The 16734-nt window shown below is 34.5% G+C and overlaps 1 protein-coding gene across 1 annotated transcript; it reads left to right on the top strand.

The window, feature by feature from the left end:
* Positions 1 to 217: 217 nt before the first annotated feature.
* On the top strand, positions 218 to 10542 carry LOC115454622 (keratin-associated protein 19-2). Its single transcript, XM_037437493.1, has 4 exons — positions 218 to 323; positions 5440 to 5605; positions 9654 to 9773; positions 10213 to 10542. The coding sequence occupies exons 1-4, from the start codon at positions 312 to 314 to the stop codon at positions 10341 to 10343; spliced, it is 429 nt and encodes a 142-aa protein (XP_037293390.1). The 5' UTR covers positions 218 to 311; the 3' UTR covers positions 10344 to 10542.
* Positions 10543 to 16734: the final 6192 nt, after the last annotated feature.

Below are 16734 nucleotides of genomic sequence, written 5' to 3'. Positions count from 1 at the left end.
GCACTTCAATGCCACACCATGTTTCAAACATTGATTTTAAAATATTTCTCACTACGAACATCAAACCACGGCCTCTCATATATTACCTTATCATCCGTTACAAATTAAAATCAAATAATAACATAATTTAAACTACATATCACATTTATAATGATGTATAACAAGTAAACCACATTACCACCGCATCATCCCCAGGTGGTATCCTTGACGGTGCAAGCGTGCGAGCGTCGACCACTCGCGACTACTATATAAGCGCACGCGCCGCCACCACTGCATCAGTCAACGTTGAGTTACCACTGACACTTGCCATCATGAAATTCTTGGTGAGTTTTTATATCCCTCGGGATTATTGATTTTTGTGTTATACCGAAAGCATTGGAGAATTTAAAATAATTTAAATATCTTCGCTATCAGCTGATTTATATATATATTTAATATTATTTCGTGTGATATTTTAAAACTACCAAAATAATAAAAAAATATAGTATTGTGTGTAGAACTTAAATAATAATTATTTTTTTCACGCCAATATTAATTGCAAGCCACGTATTCGTACTCAATTTTTATTATAAATTATTAAAAATTCAATCAATATGTACCTATCGCTAAAATAACACAAATACATTTAATATTATTTTCTAACAATTTTTATAAAATAATTCAATGAAGTATACAAAAAATACGTCGAGACTAAATCTAAATTAAATTATCTTGTATTTTTATTTAAAAATTAACGCAAAAACCAAGACTTCATTTCGACATAATAACCCACATTATTTTACTGATGTCAATCAATCTTCATTTTGTCATTTGACTTGAACAACTTAATACGAGGTTTCGGAACACATGCCTCGGCTATCGAGTGACAAAACTTACGCCTATAACATTCTCCTATAGGCTTTAGATAATGCAATACCCTACAAAAGAACCAAAAAGTAAGGACTTAAAGTTCAAAAATTAAATTTCTAGAATAAATCTAGTGAAGTTATTAGATACTTTTTAAAAGCTGTAATCAAGATAATAGTAAAATTGTAAAATAAACACAAAATATAAATCATTATTTCGACAGTATTTGCTCAGTATAATGTGAAATATGTCTGTTTTATCACTTATATAATCTTATATACCTAATTCTCAAGTTATGATTGTTAGTTTCACTATTCATAAGCCGTTAACTATTATAAGTTCAGCTAATTTGCCCATTCCCGCCGTTTCCGACATCTTTTTGTTATTATGAGAAACTTTTTCAAAAAAACTTGTTCCATTATTTTGCTTTCGGATATTTAAATTACCTTTTACTTTTCAAAATGTATCTTTTTTTATTACGTACCAATTCTGATTTTCAAATTTAGAATTTAGAAATGTATTTTAATTCGTAGAACAATTTTAAAATAGAAGATGTAATAAACATTTACATTAAAATTATTTTATATTTAAAAGTTATTTTTTAATGCTGTCAGAAAGAAAAATAATAGTTTATTTAACAAAAAGAAAAACATATTAGATCGCAACAGATTCCAAGGCTTGCGCCAAAATGTTCTTATTTGTTTGTATTTGTGTGTTTGCTAGACAAATAAACATTTCTAGATTAGCAAACAGTTTTCGTAGTTCAGTTTCAGTTCTTTGGCTAGCTGCCACCGAATTTCTAAGCTCTTAACACCAAAAATCGTTTTATGTAAAGTAAAATTTAGTAAAATAGTACGTCTGAGAAATGTCTGCTCATTTTTATTACCTAAATGTTTGCTAACTTGAACAAATTATTTAAGTTTAATCTAAAAATGTCGCTGTTTATTTCACAAATAGTGTTATTTATGAGATTTGACTAACTTTTTTCTAATTATAATTGGCATACTTAAAATTTGATGTTACAACAATTTGACTATACTAAGTTAAAAGCAATACGTGTGTCATTACTACTTCTATAATTTCTTTGTTATTCTTACGCAGGCAATATACAATAATGAAAATTCGTGGTCTGTAATTAAACCGTGCTTATATTTAATGACTATTGTAAATCATCTCTACAACTAAAGAGGCCTAAGATATATTTTATGCATTAAAGATTTTGGCCTTGTGTATCTTTTACGACAAAGGAAAATATTGCGTTAAATTTACTCGAGAAGTCTTCATGAGACTATCAAAGGCGAGAAAGCCTAACACCTTATTAGTACAAGATCAGCAAATTTAACATTGCATAGTACTTTAGTATAAAGATATTTATAAATAATTCGTTCCACACCTTCATTACATTCCCATTTTAGTTGTGAAGTTATCAAATTTATACTTGATATGAAAACTATTTTTACTCGAATTAAGCAACTTGTGCTCTCAAATATGCATATTGCATGTATTTGATATGAAATAGTACACATTCGCAATTATTAAACCATTATCTGGTAGGGCAGTGGCTTTAGGGCTCAACCTTGTCCATAATTATCTATGCAGGATATTGCAACGGTCTGAATCACAGAAAATGATAGGCTCTATATAGAGCACGGTCTAACCATGTCGCTTAGTAAAGTCGGTTTTGTATTTATTTACGGAAATTTGTGTTTAGGTTTAATGTTGCTCATGATTATAATTAATGATTTCCAATTATTCCAGCCAGTTTCTTATATAATTTAAAAACAAAATAATAATAATAATATTGTTGAAAAGGGTTATTTAAAAAAAGAATTATTATTATTATTGGACAAAAGGGTGAATAGGAACGAAACTTATCGTATAATTACTGGTCTGAATTAAGTCTATCAAACACAAAAATATTTTATTTAATGCATAAAAAATGAGTGTAAAGATTTTTATTGAATACAAAATTAACAATTCTGCTGGCGACTCGAAATTATATTTCGTAAACCTACTTCTGTTTTTATAATGTTTAATTTTAGTAAAAAGGGAAATGTCTTATATCATATGCATTCATTCATGCTCCCACGATCTGGATTACATGAAGCGCACACACTTTACAATAGAATTATGCTAAGTATTAATTTTATTATAGTATAAGAACAATCCACATTTAAATATATTTTGTTACAATTAAATTGCGTGGATATTTGAAATTGTTAAAAGCCGACAAAAATTCTGTAAGTGTTACTATTATCTAATATGCTATATATTATTAGGAAAGTTTAAATTGTAATGAGTTGTTTTTTTCTGCCTCAGAGGCATAGTTTTTGTTGACGGAATACGCACAGCGAAATATAGATGCACTAGTAACTCTGCCTATCCCTTCGGAGATAAAGCGCATGAGTCTATGTGTAGATTGTTTAAAATTGATAAGTGTAATTTGTAAATTGTTCAATAATCTGATCTACCTTCTTTCACATATCCAAGATCGCGTGTTCGATGCCACACTATTAACTTAGAAAAAGAGTCGGAAACTATTGTAAAGAATACTGTATTAAAATCAATAATATAGCGAAATGTTACGTAGCCTTTCTTAATACCGTGGTTTTACCCCGGTCGAGCTGTACCACGGCTCTACATTTCTTACTTGGTAAAACACATACAAAATCCAATTAATATGTATGTTACAATCATCACTACTTCATTCACACAAATAAACAGCAATAAACAAAAATACAAAAGAAACGTAATTGAACGTATAATTAACAGCAATTATTTCATTTACTAGTTAAAAATCTATTAAAATTCATATGAACACGTAATTTTAATGTAACAAAATGTTACGAGCTCTTAGTTCCGCACCGTGGTTTCTTCACAAGGTCAAAAATATTTTATAAGCATTCTTATGGATGGAAAACATATTTGTCATGCTTTTTTTACGTTAGACTATATAAATGACAATAATAACAAAACAATGTAAAGATTTGTTTTTTTCAATCTTCCCTGTCAAATTTACTATTATTCTATTTCTACATATTTTTAAAAATAACTTGCTTTTATAAAAACATAACATTATTACACGTATAAAATATTATTACATTTATCATCAAAACTTACATATTACATTAATTGTAGATGTTTATTTAAATTACAAAATGATTTAAAGCAAAAATCATTGCAGCGTAAATCAATCGGCGTAATAGGAAATCGTACCATTGTCCAATGTCCAACGCATTGTCTAAAGAGGAAACAAGCTATTAGCAACACTTAAATGCCCCCTATTAGCGACACAATTACCATCCGTGTGGACACGCCCTAATGATTGTGTGCCAATCATCGGCTATGAACGATAGCTCTTGTTTATGTGATTTAAGCAATGGTCAATTTCGAAACTATAGTATAGGTAAAAGTATGGGTAAACTGTGGTTTTACCACGGTCTTAAATGAGAATTCGGGTCTGTTGCAGTCAAAGATTGACAAAAGCTGAGAAACCCCTTCTTTTGATCCTTATTTCTTCACGTTTCCCCTTTAGTTAATTAAAAAGTGTCTTACAATTAGTGCTGGTTGTCTGGAAGAGATTGCTTTTAGCGGCCAGGCCGCCTATTTTCCCACGTATTTCCAATAGTTCGTATTTGTATTACGCTGTGTAAAATAAAATGTTATTCATTCAAGTCACCAGTATACCTATGATTCCCATTACCTTAATTATTAAAATAATTCCACAACCTGTAATCCTAATATTTGCTGACCATATTTCCGTCCCATAATATGATATTATATTAAGTAAGGATTCCCATCATTGTCAATTTTAAACCTTTTATCAATGAAAGTTCCAGTTTGGGATTCGAATTTAAAAAACTCGCGAGTTTCCTGTGTGCTTGCTAATAAAGCTCATAATGCTTTTTATGGACCAACAAACGTAATAATTGTCCCTAATTTGAAGAAAAAACGTGTTGTAATAACTGGCAGGTTATCCTTGAATTGTCCCGGGAACGATACAAAGCGTAATAACAAAATACAGGAGATGATATTGGTCTTTATATTAGAACCCGCCCTGAGTACAATTTTATTTAATATATTTTTATGCAACTAAAGGAAAGTCCAATATGATATGAGTTGTGACTGATAAGTGTCTCTGTTATAGAAAGTGTAATGTAATTCAACTTGATTCATTTATTATCATATTTTTTATACAACTAACGGAAAAGTCTATTATGATATGAGTTGTGACTGATATGAAGTGTCTCTGTCACAGAAAATGTAAATCAATTTTACGAAACATACAACTGTTACAAATTCAGTAACTTCTGCTATAATATCTTTGCAAATACATTTCAGACATTTGTACATAATGGCCAGAGGGAATTTAGTATTCAAGAGGCCCATGACCTCGTACAAAATTTTAAATACCCATTAATTAACACAGTAAAGCTATTTAATTTATAATTGGTGCAATAAAGCTCATGAAAACGTAACTAAAGGCCAAAATATGAAACTCGATGATTAATTAAAATTCTTATTAAAATTACACTGCAAAATGTCCCTACATTTTCCAATGTTAATGATTAATTAATCTGGTTATTTTGGCAGATCGTAGCCGTTCTGGCCATCAGCGCCGTCTATGCTGATGAGGAGAAGAAGACAGAGAAGCGAGGACTCTCCGGCTTGGGCTACGGCGGGTTGGGCTACGCCGGCCATGGTGTAGGCTACGACGGCTTGGGCTACGGCGGCTACGGCGGCTTGGGTTACAGCGGTTGTGAGTATTCAAGACTTCTTTCAGTGATGAACATTTAGTACTTTGAGACTTTCTTTCCTCAAAGAGTATAAGTCAAGTCATGTTAATTATATAGAATTTAAAAAAGATAAAAATAACACACTAATTCATTAGTTTATGACGAAGAATGTAAACGCTAATAAATACTATTTTTAAACAGGAATACTAAAAGCATTCAATTTTAAATATTGTTTTGTAAAAATATTTTATCTTTTAAAGAAATCTTAATAGTAAGATAATAAAATATAAACAAGAAAAGCTCTCAATAAGACCTAATTTGTGATATTTTTCAACCAATTAACCGTACGAACACTTCGCCGCAACACTCAACTTTTCCACTTCACTCTAAGTTTAAATTAAGCGAGAGCTTTCAGAATTTCGACATCGTGATGAGACTCTTGATTGAGCTTTAGTTGTACTGTTTTTTTACAATAAAGCTTCCAATATAAACAAACTAGACTTTTTACGACTAGCTTTTGCTCAATTAAAAGTCTTTTGGATAAAGTTATGTATCATACCTACGCAGTGATAATATGATATTAGTACAAAAGTTAAACAAAAACGAACGACAAACGAATCTATGCAACTTTATATATTAGTATAAAAAACGTTACTTGATGGATGAATTTAAATTTGCATTTATGCTAAAAAAATTCACGGAAATAAAATCCGGAGCATTATCAGGAGGTAGGGCGTTTTTTTTAAATCGTCCTCCCCTCCTTAGAACTCTGGCAGTTAGGAAGATGGATCGTTGCTTTTGGAAAGGAAAAGGTGAATTTAACTGAAGATAAAGGCTTTAAAGGTGGAAATGTTATGGTAACTTAATGTTCAATAATGGGCTTTAACGGTAATCTTTTATTTTTATTTTTTGGACAGACATAAATGTTTATAATATTATTTATATACATGTTGGAATTTAATGACCATTTTTCTTAAACATCCATAGTATTATATTTTAAATTTTGTATATATTTTGAAAGCAAAAAAAAAGTTACAACAATCAGCAAAGTCGAATTATTTCTATGATGTGAAATTCACTGAACATCGCCATTTTTTTGTCTTTTTTCGCATTTTGAATCGTGGATTGTAAGTAATTGACAGAGTACATATGTTTTAAGTGAAAAAATATAAAATTTCACCCAGTATGTTTAAAAACCAAATTCTTAAAAGGCAAAACAAACCGTATTATCTTCGGTAATAATTATTCCTACCAGCAATTCTCCATTACGCCTTAGGGCAACTAATGCATTACAGCAGCAGTTCGCAATACTGATGTCATTGCTAGTCTTTACATGACATGGCACCAGTAGTGAAGGCTTTATGTAACTCGATTTCTGTCAACTTCTCTTTCGTGATTTATGTAAACTCTAATCATTAGAACGATTTGCAGGCCACATTTATACATATTATTACCTATATGTTGAGGATTCCCTATCGGAAAAAATCACCATTCGCCACTACAAGGCATCTAGGACCCGAATTCCTCGTCCCATCAATTAAACGTACAAAAATAAAGACAAACATAAATAACTTGAAAAGCAATTCAATAAAACTGAACACAAAACACGTATCTAAGACGATGCAAATCGAAACCAATAAAATCTGTTCGTACAATTCTCAGGAACAACTTATAAATTTCAAAGGTCCTTCTATGAACAAATAAAAGTTGCTATAAACTACTGTTAGAGCTGTAATAAAATAGCAGTTAAATGCACCGGGAGCAGAGCGAATCGTTCTAAGAGATTAATACCGGAGTGAAATAGATTGGTCTCTTCACCTCTAATGCTGGGAGGAAGTAGTAGGTCAAGTGGGGGATAGAGGATGCTATACGTAGCTCCAGATTGATGGAGTGGTACTGCAGAATATCTTATTCGTCAGGGTTGGGTGGTGCTCTTGTATAGGAGAGTCTGTTTGAAGGTCTATTTCTGCTGTATAAGATTATGTAAGAATTGCAGCTCGAATCATAATGTATCCAGGCTTAATAATGCCTAAAATTCTCCACTATTAACATAGTCATGTTATTCTTATCTATGACCGTTAAATATGTCTATAATTTTTTTTTTATTCACAATCATCAGGTTATCATAAATAAATCAATTTGTGTTCTAAGTACAGTTACTCTACTGTATATATAATTATAAACAAATTCAACTTTTTGTCCATTAAACTTGATTAAACCGACCTGAGTTAACATACTGTTGAACTTACCATCACACCGCCTATAACACTCATTATCTTCCACCTTTGTGCAGTAACCTATATTGAAGATTACTCGTTCCATTTTCCACCTAAATCCATTGAGATAAGGACCAAAATAAAACCAAATTTTCCTTTGTCGGTGTTCAATGGACGCATTTAAGTCGTTGCGGACGAAGCTATCGCGCCTGGAATTGGAGCTAAATTGTTGTTCATTTGGTCTAAAGCTCAATAAAACTGTGGCTGAATAATTTTCTGCCTTGCATTTATTGTTTCGTAGTTTTCTAACACTGATTTTTAATTGGTGGGTGATAATTGAAAATCTTTCCTATATCAACGACACAAGAGTTGTATGTTGTTTGAAGCTAGGACCACGTATGCATGTTGAATATATTTATTTCTTTCGGAAAAATAACAATTTTAATTAATGGATCATTAGTAGTAAGTACTAACAAGGAATTTTAAAAACAGCACAATTTAAGGTAATATCGTGCAAAATATTACACAACGAAATCCCACATTACTTTGAACATATAGATCGTACGTATACTCCGATACAAGGCTTATATCATAGTCGTATCACACCTAAATACAGATATTTGAAAATCATAATATAAGATTTAAAGAGAATCAGATATATTCTAATCATAAAATAACAAGTTTGAGAAAATCACAAGGTTTAAAAACAGATAAATTTGCAATAACTAATATAACGTTTGGAAACCATGGGCCTTCGGTTCGTTAAGTGCTATGTTACCAAGACTATGGTCCTCGATATTACGCACCGTGGGAGTCCTTCTTCAAATACAAGACAATAGCAAAGTTCACTAAGATTACCGTGGGAACAATATCCTTGGGATAATAGCTTTTATTGTTTCTCGTAGTGTATCAATAATTAAATATATTAATATTTTGTTTAATTAACTTGGTATTTAAGTTACTAAATAACCAGCGTTTGTATGTGTGCCAATATAACTCATAAATTATAATACCTAGGCTTGTATTGCAGTGGCGAAGTGTCGATTCCTGACAGGTTCCCGTTATGTAGAATCTAATTATCATAGGATTATCTGCAGACTGCATTTATGCATATTAGTTCATAAAGGCAGCGTGCGTGCATTGGGTCGGGTTTCCTTTTGGGAAATTACACCTTTCGCTACGTTACTATATACAGCTAAACGCGAGCCTCCTCTGCTACTTCAGGACTTATTCCACCACGCTGGCGTAATGCGGGTCGGCAGAATTTGCTTAACCCATCACGATGTTACAATTATATTAACTTTTAGTTCACACTTTATCTATACTTCTACACCCATAAACCACCCAGTATTAGACATCAACGAAATCTAACGAATAACATTCTGGCAATACTTAATGAATGAGCTAAAGAGAATGTCTCCTGGAAGGATTTGCACGGTCCCATTGAGTCAGTGAGCCGTGGCTAATCGCTAATCTAATGTAAAGGCCACTTGGAGATCGCTTCATTTGATGATAATCATGTTTGATGCGATTCTGTGAAGATAATCTTGCAGTGGCGGCAGATTATTGCAAATGACACATTTTGAAAGGTAGAAGCAATCTGTCAATGGAGATCGGCGCTAAAAAGCTATTGACAGCTTAATATTAAACTAATATTTGTTGTAAGATGACCAGGCCGGTTTATCTTACTTATACAGATATCTAGATCTTATGTAAGTTTACTGTAATCGCTTTTTAAGTATCAAGCTTTATTTGTTTTAAATAGATGTATAAAAAACGTGTAAAATTCGATCAATCAATAATTTGTTGAATAAAACGTAAAAGAATAAACCTCCAAATATATTTTGTTGTTTAGACTCGCCGGTGGCCGTGAGCAAGGTCGCGTACACGACGGCGCACGGCGGTCTCGGATACGGCGGATATGGCGGATACAACGGCCTGGGCGGATACTCCGGCCTCGGCGGATATGGACTCGGTGAGTTATAGAACTGTCATTTGAGAACTATTTGAAAACTTTACAAAATTATTTTTTGCTTAGAAATTTGAGTTGACTTACACTTTAAATACTTGCATCGAATTCATGACTAAATTATAAACTTAATTAGTACTTATATTTTAAAAGGCTTTACTGACTCATTTAGTATAGGTTTGCCTGCTAGTGTGAGTGTAATTACGAAAACCTGCGCATTACAAAAACTAATACTGTAATGATTCATAAAGTCGATCAACCATAACGTTTTATTCATTTATGATTGGGTTGTTATTCAATTACTCAAAAGTACGTTGTCACTGTTCTAAAAACTTTTATATTTAAAATACTGAGCCTGGTTTTTTGCTACAAAATTGTTAAGTCATTTCGGGTGCCTGGTCTCAATCAAGGTTGACAAAATACAAATAATATCATTATTTTTAAGGTCACGGCTACTACAGCGCCCCCGCTGTGAGCTACTCTAACCAGGCTGCGTATGCCGGATATGGCGGATACGGCGGATACGGACACGGACTTGGCGGATACGGCGGCGTCGGATACTACGGACATCATTAATCTTTGAAAAAATGTACAATTTAATACTTGAGGGCAAACTGTTCACAAAATTTTAAAATTAACAACTGAAACGGTTTGTCCTGTGTTTGAGTACTGCCTTGAAGTGTTTCACATTTTTTATCCTTGCCTCATTTTGAATTTACAACGATTGTATACTGTGATTTTTGTAAATATGAATTATAACTACATATAAATTATACAAATTATTTTCATTTATCTACATCGATATTCTAAACTATGTTTGACGCCCAAATACCGCCTTTTTTTCCCTCAGCCCTTTTGCTTTCTTTCAATTGCAAAATTCAAAATTCAAATTCAAAAGCCTTTATTTTATTACTGATTTTACAATGAGTTTACATAAAATATAATTGTGCACATCAGTCCGGTTCCAAATCTAAATCAGCGTGTCCTGTAGACACATAGGCCTCCTGTAACCTCTTCCATTCTAGTCTATCTCTTGCAACTCTCAGCCATAGCGGTCCTGCAACCTTTTTTATGTCATCAGACCATCTGTTTAATTGTCTGCCTCTTTTTCTTTTGGTGTTATATCGTGGGATCCATTCGGTGAGGTCTTTAGTCCATTTTGTTGTTGCCTCTCTTAGCATGTGACCTGACCAACGCCATTTAAGTTGCTGAGTTTTCTTGGTTACATCTTCGATTTTTGTTATCCTTCTCATGTCTGTCGCTCGCTTTTTGTCTTTTATTTTGTAGCCCAGGATGCTCCTCTGGCAAGTTCTTAATTTGTGGTGAAGTTTTTGTGTCATAGCCCATGTTTGGCAGCCATAAATAAGAGTTGGCAATATGCATGAATTGAACAGTTTTCTTTTTATTTTTATGGTGTATTTTTTGTTTTTCATTATGTCTTTGAGTGACCAAAATCTCTTCCATGCATTTGTTATTCTTCTATCCAATTCTTGTGCCATTTGGTCCTGAAATGAGATTAGTTGTCCAAGATATATGTAAGTCTTCACATAGTCTATTTGTTCCTTATCTATGTGTATGCTGATTTCTGTTTTGTTAGTCATAGCTTTGGTTTTGGATTTGTTTATTGTGAGCCCTACCTCTTTGCTTTTTGTGGCAAGATCTTGTATCATTGTCTGTAGTGTTTCAGGATTATCTGTTATCAGTACCAGGTCATCTGCGAATCTGAGGTGATTGAGTTTGCGGCCATCGATGTTAATTCCATAGCTGTCCAATTTCAGAGTTCTCATAATTTCTTCCAGTACAGCAGAGAAAAGCTTCGGTGAGAGAGGATCACCTTGCCTTACCCCTCTTTGGATTGGGAAACTTTCACCATGTCTTTCCAGTTTGACCTGTGATGAACTATTTAGGTATACATTCCTTATCAGTCGTATATATTTGGGTTCTACACCTTGGTTTTAGAGCTTTTCAAATGCAGTGGTGTTCTAAGCAATCAAAAGCCTTATTATAGTCTATAAATGCCAAGTATAGAGGGCATCCGTATTCTTGGCATTTTTCTATTATTTGTTTCAGGCTGTGCATGTGGTCTGTCGTTGAGCATCCAGATCTGAATCCTGCTTGTTCTCTTGGCTGGTGGAAGTCCAAAGTTTTAGAGATGCGATTTGAGATTATTTTTGAAAACACCTTGTAAATATTGGACATGAGGCTAATAGGCCGATAGTTGCCTATGTCATATTTGTCACCTTTTTTATATATTAGGATAATTGTACTGCTAGTCCACTGAACAGGGATGTATTCGGATTCCAGAATGGTGTTATAAAGATTGGTTAGTCTCTTTAAGTTATCTGGCAGTGTAGCTTTCATCATCTCATTTGTAATGTAGTCTGGACCGGGTGATTTGTCGTTCTTCTGTGTTTTAACAGCATGAGCTACTTCATTTTCTAAAATAGGAGGAATGGTCTCCTCATTTTCTTCATCTAAAATTGTATTTTTTCTTCCTGTAGATAGAGTTGAATATAGTTCCCTATAGAACTTAGTTGCAGTATCAAGTATATTCTTCCTTTTGTATTCAGGTTTTTCCTTTTTGTTTTTGCGTTTTGGGATCCACACTTTTGCGTCGCGAAGTACCTTAAGGGCTTTTTTTATTCCTCCTGTTTTAGTGATATAATTTTTTATACATGCCATCCTTCTTCTGGCTCTGTCTTTTTTAATTTGGTTGCTTATTTCTTTACTTATTTTAGTCTTCCAATTGCACACATTAATAATTCTTTTTTTTTTTTGCTTTGAATAACTAGACGAGCTTGACGTTCGCCTGATAGTAAGCGATACAAACGCCCGTTAACAGTAAAAATACTATAATATACCTAGAATTACAAAACATTGTTTGGTATTCCACGACGCTCACTATCCTGAGATAGGAGTGTGATATTAAATCTTAATATGGCCAATGTAATAACACTGCCTACAATGTTCTTCCAAGCCAACCGGATATTCATTTTAAACAGTAAATTGAAAAAATGTACGTAACAATTTCCTGAAATATGATATTAATAAGAAACTACAATCACTTATTAATACCAGGAAAGCATAACAAGTGCTAACCTTACCCATTTGTTTGAAGATGACCCGTGAGGTAGAGTAACAAGCTAATTATGATAATGAACGCGCTCCTCCGCATTACCTAATGAACCGATGCAAACAGCCTGTTTACAGCGGTTACCTGATGAGCTACGGGTAATGTCACTTGATCTTGTATTATGGGAGCTGTTCTGAACATTGTATTAATTTTATTCAATAGATGCCTTAACGAGCGGAGCGCCTTAAAGCAATAGAGAGCAATATTTTATATCCGCGTGTAATTGCCATTGTCATAAACAGGCGTTCATTAGATGACGGAGCCCCTCGTTTTATTCAGTTTTATACATCGCACTTACATTTAGATATTTAAGCAGTTTAGCTTGTTTTCATTTTTATAATTAAGTCTTCTAGAAAACCTATTTAAATTAAATAAATTTAATACGAAAAAACCTAGTAAATTTGTTACACTGCGTAATAGTGATCTGCCGACTATTTTTTACGAAATTCAAAAATATCAACCCTTGGTGTCCACGTCAGCACCATGTTTTTTTTTTATGCCAGCCATCTTAACAATATCCACCATCCTAGTTATATCTAAAGACTGGGGTTGGAGCGGTGAAATTATTTAGAATTTAAATCCTTACTTGGTGTTATCTACTGTCCTCCATCTCTTGACTACTTCTCCAGTCTGGAATCAGTTCTGGAATCTTTAGGGTCAGAGTACGCACATCACATCATCATGGGCGATTTAAATACGGATCTCCTCGCCTCCCAATCTTCCCGGTCCCGTAAACTCCTAACCATCCTTGAATCTGTCAGCCTACATGTCTTACCCTTGCAAGCTACTCATCACAACGCTGACGGCCATGACACTTGGCTTGATATTATCCTTACCTGTACTCCTTCCCTCATTTCCTCTCATGGTCAATATCCTGCCCCTGGCTTCTCTCATCATGACCTCATTTTTATCTGTTACACCCTTAAACCTCCTAAGTTCCCACCTAAGGTATTGAACTTGCGTTGTTTTAGTCGGATAGACATGAATAAGCTTGATAGGGACGCTGCAATCCTAAATTGGGCTGAACTGTCAACTGCTACTTCACTAGAGGAAAAAGTTGGCATCTTTAATGCCAAAATCACTTCACTTTATGACAGGCATGCTCCCGTTAAGAAAATTAAAGTAAAGCGTCCTCCTGCGCCATGGATGACACAAGGGGTCCGTATGGCGATGAGGCGAAGGGATCGAACTTTCCGTCAGTACAGAAGAGACCGTTCAGAAGCGAACTGGTGCCTCTTCAAAACTGCAAGGAATCGGTGTAACCAGATGGTGCGTAACGCTAAACGCCGTCACATTCTCAGCAATATATCTTCGTCTTCTCCTGCCAGTATCTGGAGGTTCCTTAGAACTTTAGGTATTGGTAAAGATAAAAATCAAGAACTTTGTGGGGCGACTATTGGTTTGGATGATATTAATTGTCATTTTTCAACTATCGCCTTGATTGATCACCAAACCAAGCGTCGCACCATAGATTTCTTAGCTGGGCTCCCCAGGCCTAAAATAGACCCCTTCCAATTTTCTTCAGTGCCGCCTGCAGAGGTCAAAAAGATTATCCTTTCGATTAAATCTAACGCGACTGGCTGTGACAATATCAGTCGCCGTATGTTAGTTCCTATTCTTGACCACCTTCTCCCAGTCATTTCAAACATTATTAATGACTCCCTCAACACTGGCTTCTTTCCGTCTCTATGGCGAAAAGCCATTGTTATTCCCTCCCCAAAATTCCTAATCCCTCACTCGCTAAGGATTTCCGTCCCATATCCATTCTCCCTTTCCTTTCCAAAGTGCTGGAGGCCTGTGCTCATAAGCAACTGTCTCGGTATGTACACTTGAACAACCTATTATGCCCATTGCAGTCTGGCTTTAGGCCAGGCCACAGCACTGTTACCGCGCTCCTGAAAGTGACTGACGATATCAGAGCGGGCATGGAGGATGCCAAAGTCACTGTTCTGGTTTTGATTGACTTTTCAAATGCCTTCAATACCGTCAGTCATGACATCCTTCTTGCAGTCCTCTCCCACTTTTTGATCTCTCCCTCGGCACTGGACTGGTTCTCACCTTACCTCCAGGGGCGTCAGCAGTCAGTACGTATTGGCGATTCCTCGTCAAGTTGGTGCGATATTGACTCTGGAGTCCCTCGAGGCGGCATACTTTCCCCATTATTGTTCTCCATGTTTATTAATCTCATCACTCAAAACCTTCAGCGTGCGTACCATCTATACGCCGATGACTTGCAGATATATTTTCAGGCTGGAGTTGATTGTGTATCTGCAGCTGTAAATAGGGTAAACAGGGACCTTGCATATATTAAAGGCTGGTCTGATAGTTTCGGTTTACCGGTTAATCCAACGAAATGTCAGGCCATTATTGTAGGTAGCCCGAGAATGATCAGTAGGTTGGCTTCAATAAGTATTCCATCTGTCATATTTAATGACACTATCATACCTTGGTCGTCTACTGTTCGAGACCTAGGCTTACACATCGACTCCACCCTGAGCTGGAGGCCCCAGGTAACCTCTGTCTGTCAAAGAGTCATCGGTACTCTTCGCACTCTATATCGCCTTAAAACTTCCTCACGCCAAAGACTAAGACTATGCTGGTGCAAACCTTAATCCTTCCCATAATCGATTATGGTGATGTGTGCTATTTTGACCTGAATGCAGATCTACTTAACAAACTGGACCGACTTCTTAATAACTGCATTCGACTCGTATTTAACCTTCGTAAATATGACCACATTTCCTCGCATCGTTTGCAATTAAAATGGCTACCTATTCGCCAGCGCCGCTCATTGCGTGCACTTACTACCCTATTCTCTCTTCCTATGTCCCCTACCCTCCTACTTCTTTATCTTCAAACTTTCAATATCTTTGTGACAGTCATAACAGAAACCTTCGCTCTGCTAATAATCTTCTTCTCAAATGTCCCCTCAGAGTTCTGACTTCACTCATTCTTCTTTCACTATTCAGTCTATTCTTATGTGGAATTCACTCCCCCTCGAAATCAGGGCGTCCACTACGCGACTAGCGTTCAAAATGAGGGTCCGGCAATTACTCTCGAGTAAAGCGGAAGAGTCACCACCTTAGTTCTTTATATATTACATGTATATATATATATATATATATATATATATATATATATATATATATATATATACATGTAATATATAAAGAACTAACATATACATGTAATATAATATTTATCTTATGTATTTATTTATTGATGTGTATATACGTACATTTATTAATTATTATTTGATTCCAGATTATTTTGTTTTTGTTCTTATTTTCCTCTTATGCACCTACCTTGATTATCTCTGCACCACCTTAAGGTTGACTGGTAGAGAATGCCTATGGCATTAAGTCCGCCTGTATACTTTTGTATATAAAGTGCTAAATAAATAAATAAATAAATAAATATCGGTATATATGTTCACCGGGAGACCCCAGTCAGTTATAAGTCCAAGGCCTCCTTGCCATTCGACGGCGAGCGGGACCAATTCGTGGTCCATTTTAATAACATTACATAGAGATACATAAACGCAAGTATTTCCCTAAATTAGGTATTTTATTTTAACCAATAACCTTCGATAAGATAAAAATACTTACACCTAGTAGACAAAACATATTCAGACTGTGTAAACGTCTGTTATTATTCATGCAACCACTATTAATATTTTAATTAATGTTGAAACCCAATACACAGGTTGACACAGTAAAAGTTGTTTTTCCGTGTTGAGACAACTGTTTTCTTTTCAAAATCCACTGGAAGTACGCGTCGTCTATCCAAACTGCCCTAGAGGTTGATTGAGATAGATTGTTGATGTAATATACA

Source organism: Manduca sexta, chromosome 11 (genome assembly GCF_014839805.1).
Source record: "Manduca sexta isolate Smith_Timp_Sample1 chromosome 11, JHU_Msex_v1.0, whole genome shotgun sequence".
Lineage (NCBI taxonomy): Eukaryota > Metazoa > Arthropoda > Insecta > Lepidoptera > Sphingidae > Manduca > Manduca sexta.
The sequence above is the reverse complement of the archived record's forward strand: the minus strand, read 5'-3'. Positions and strand labels throughout refer to the sequence as shown.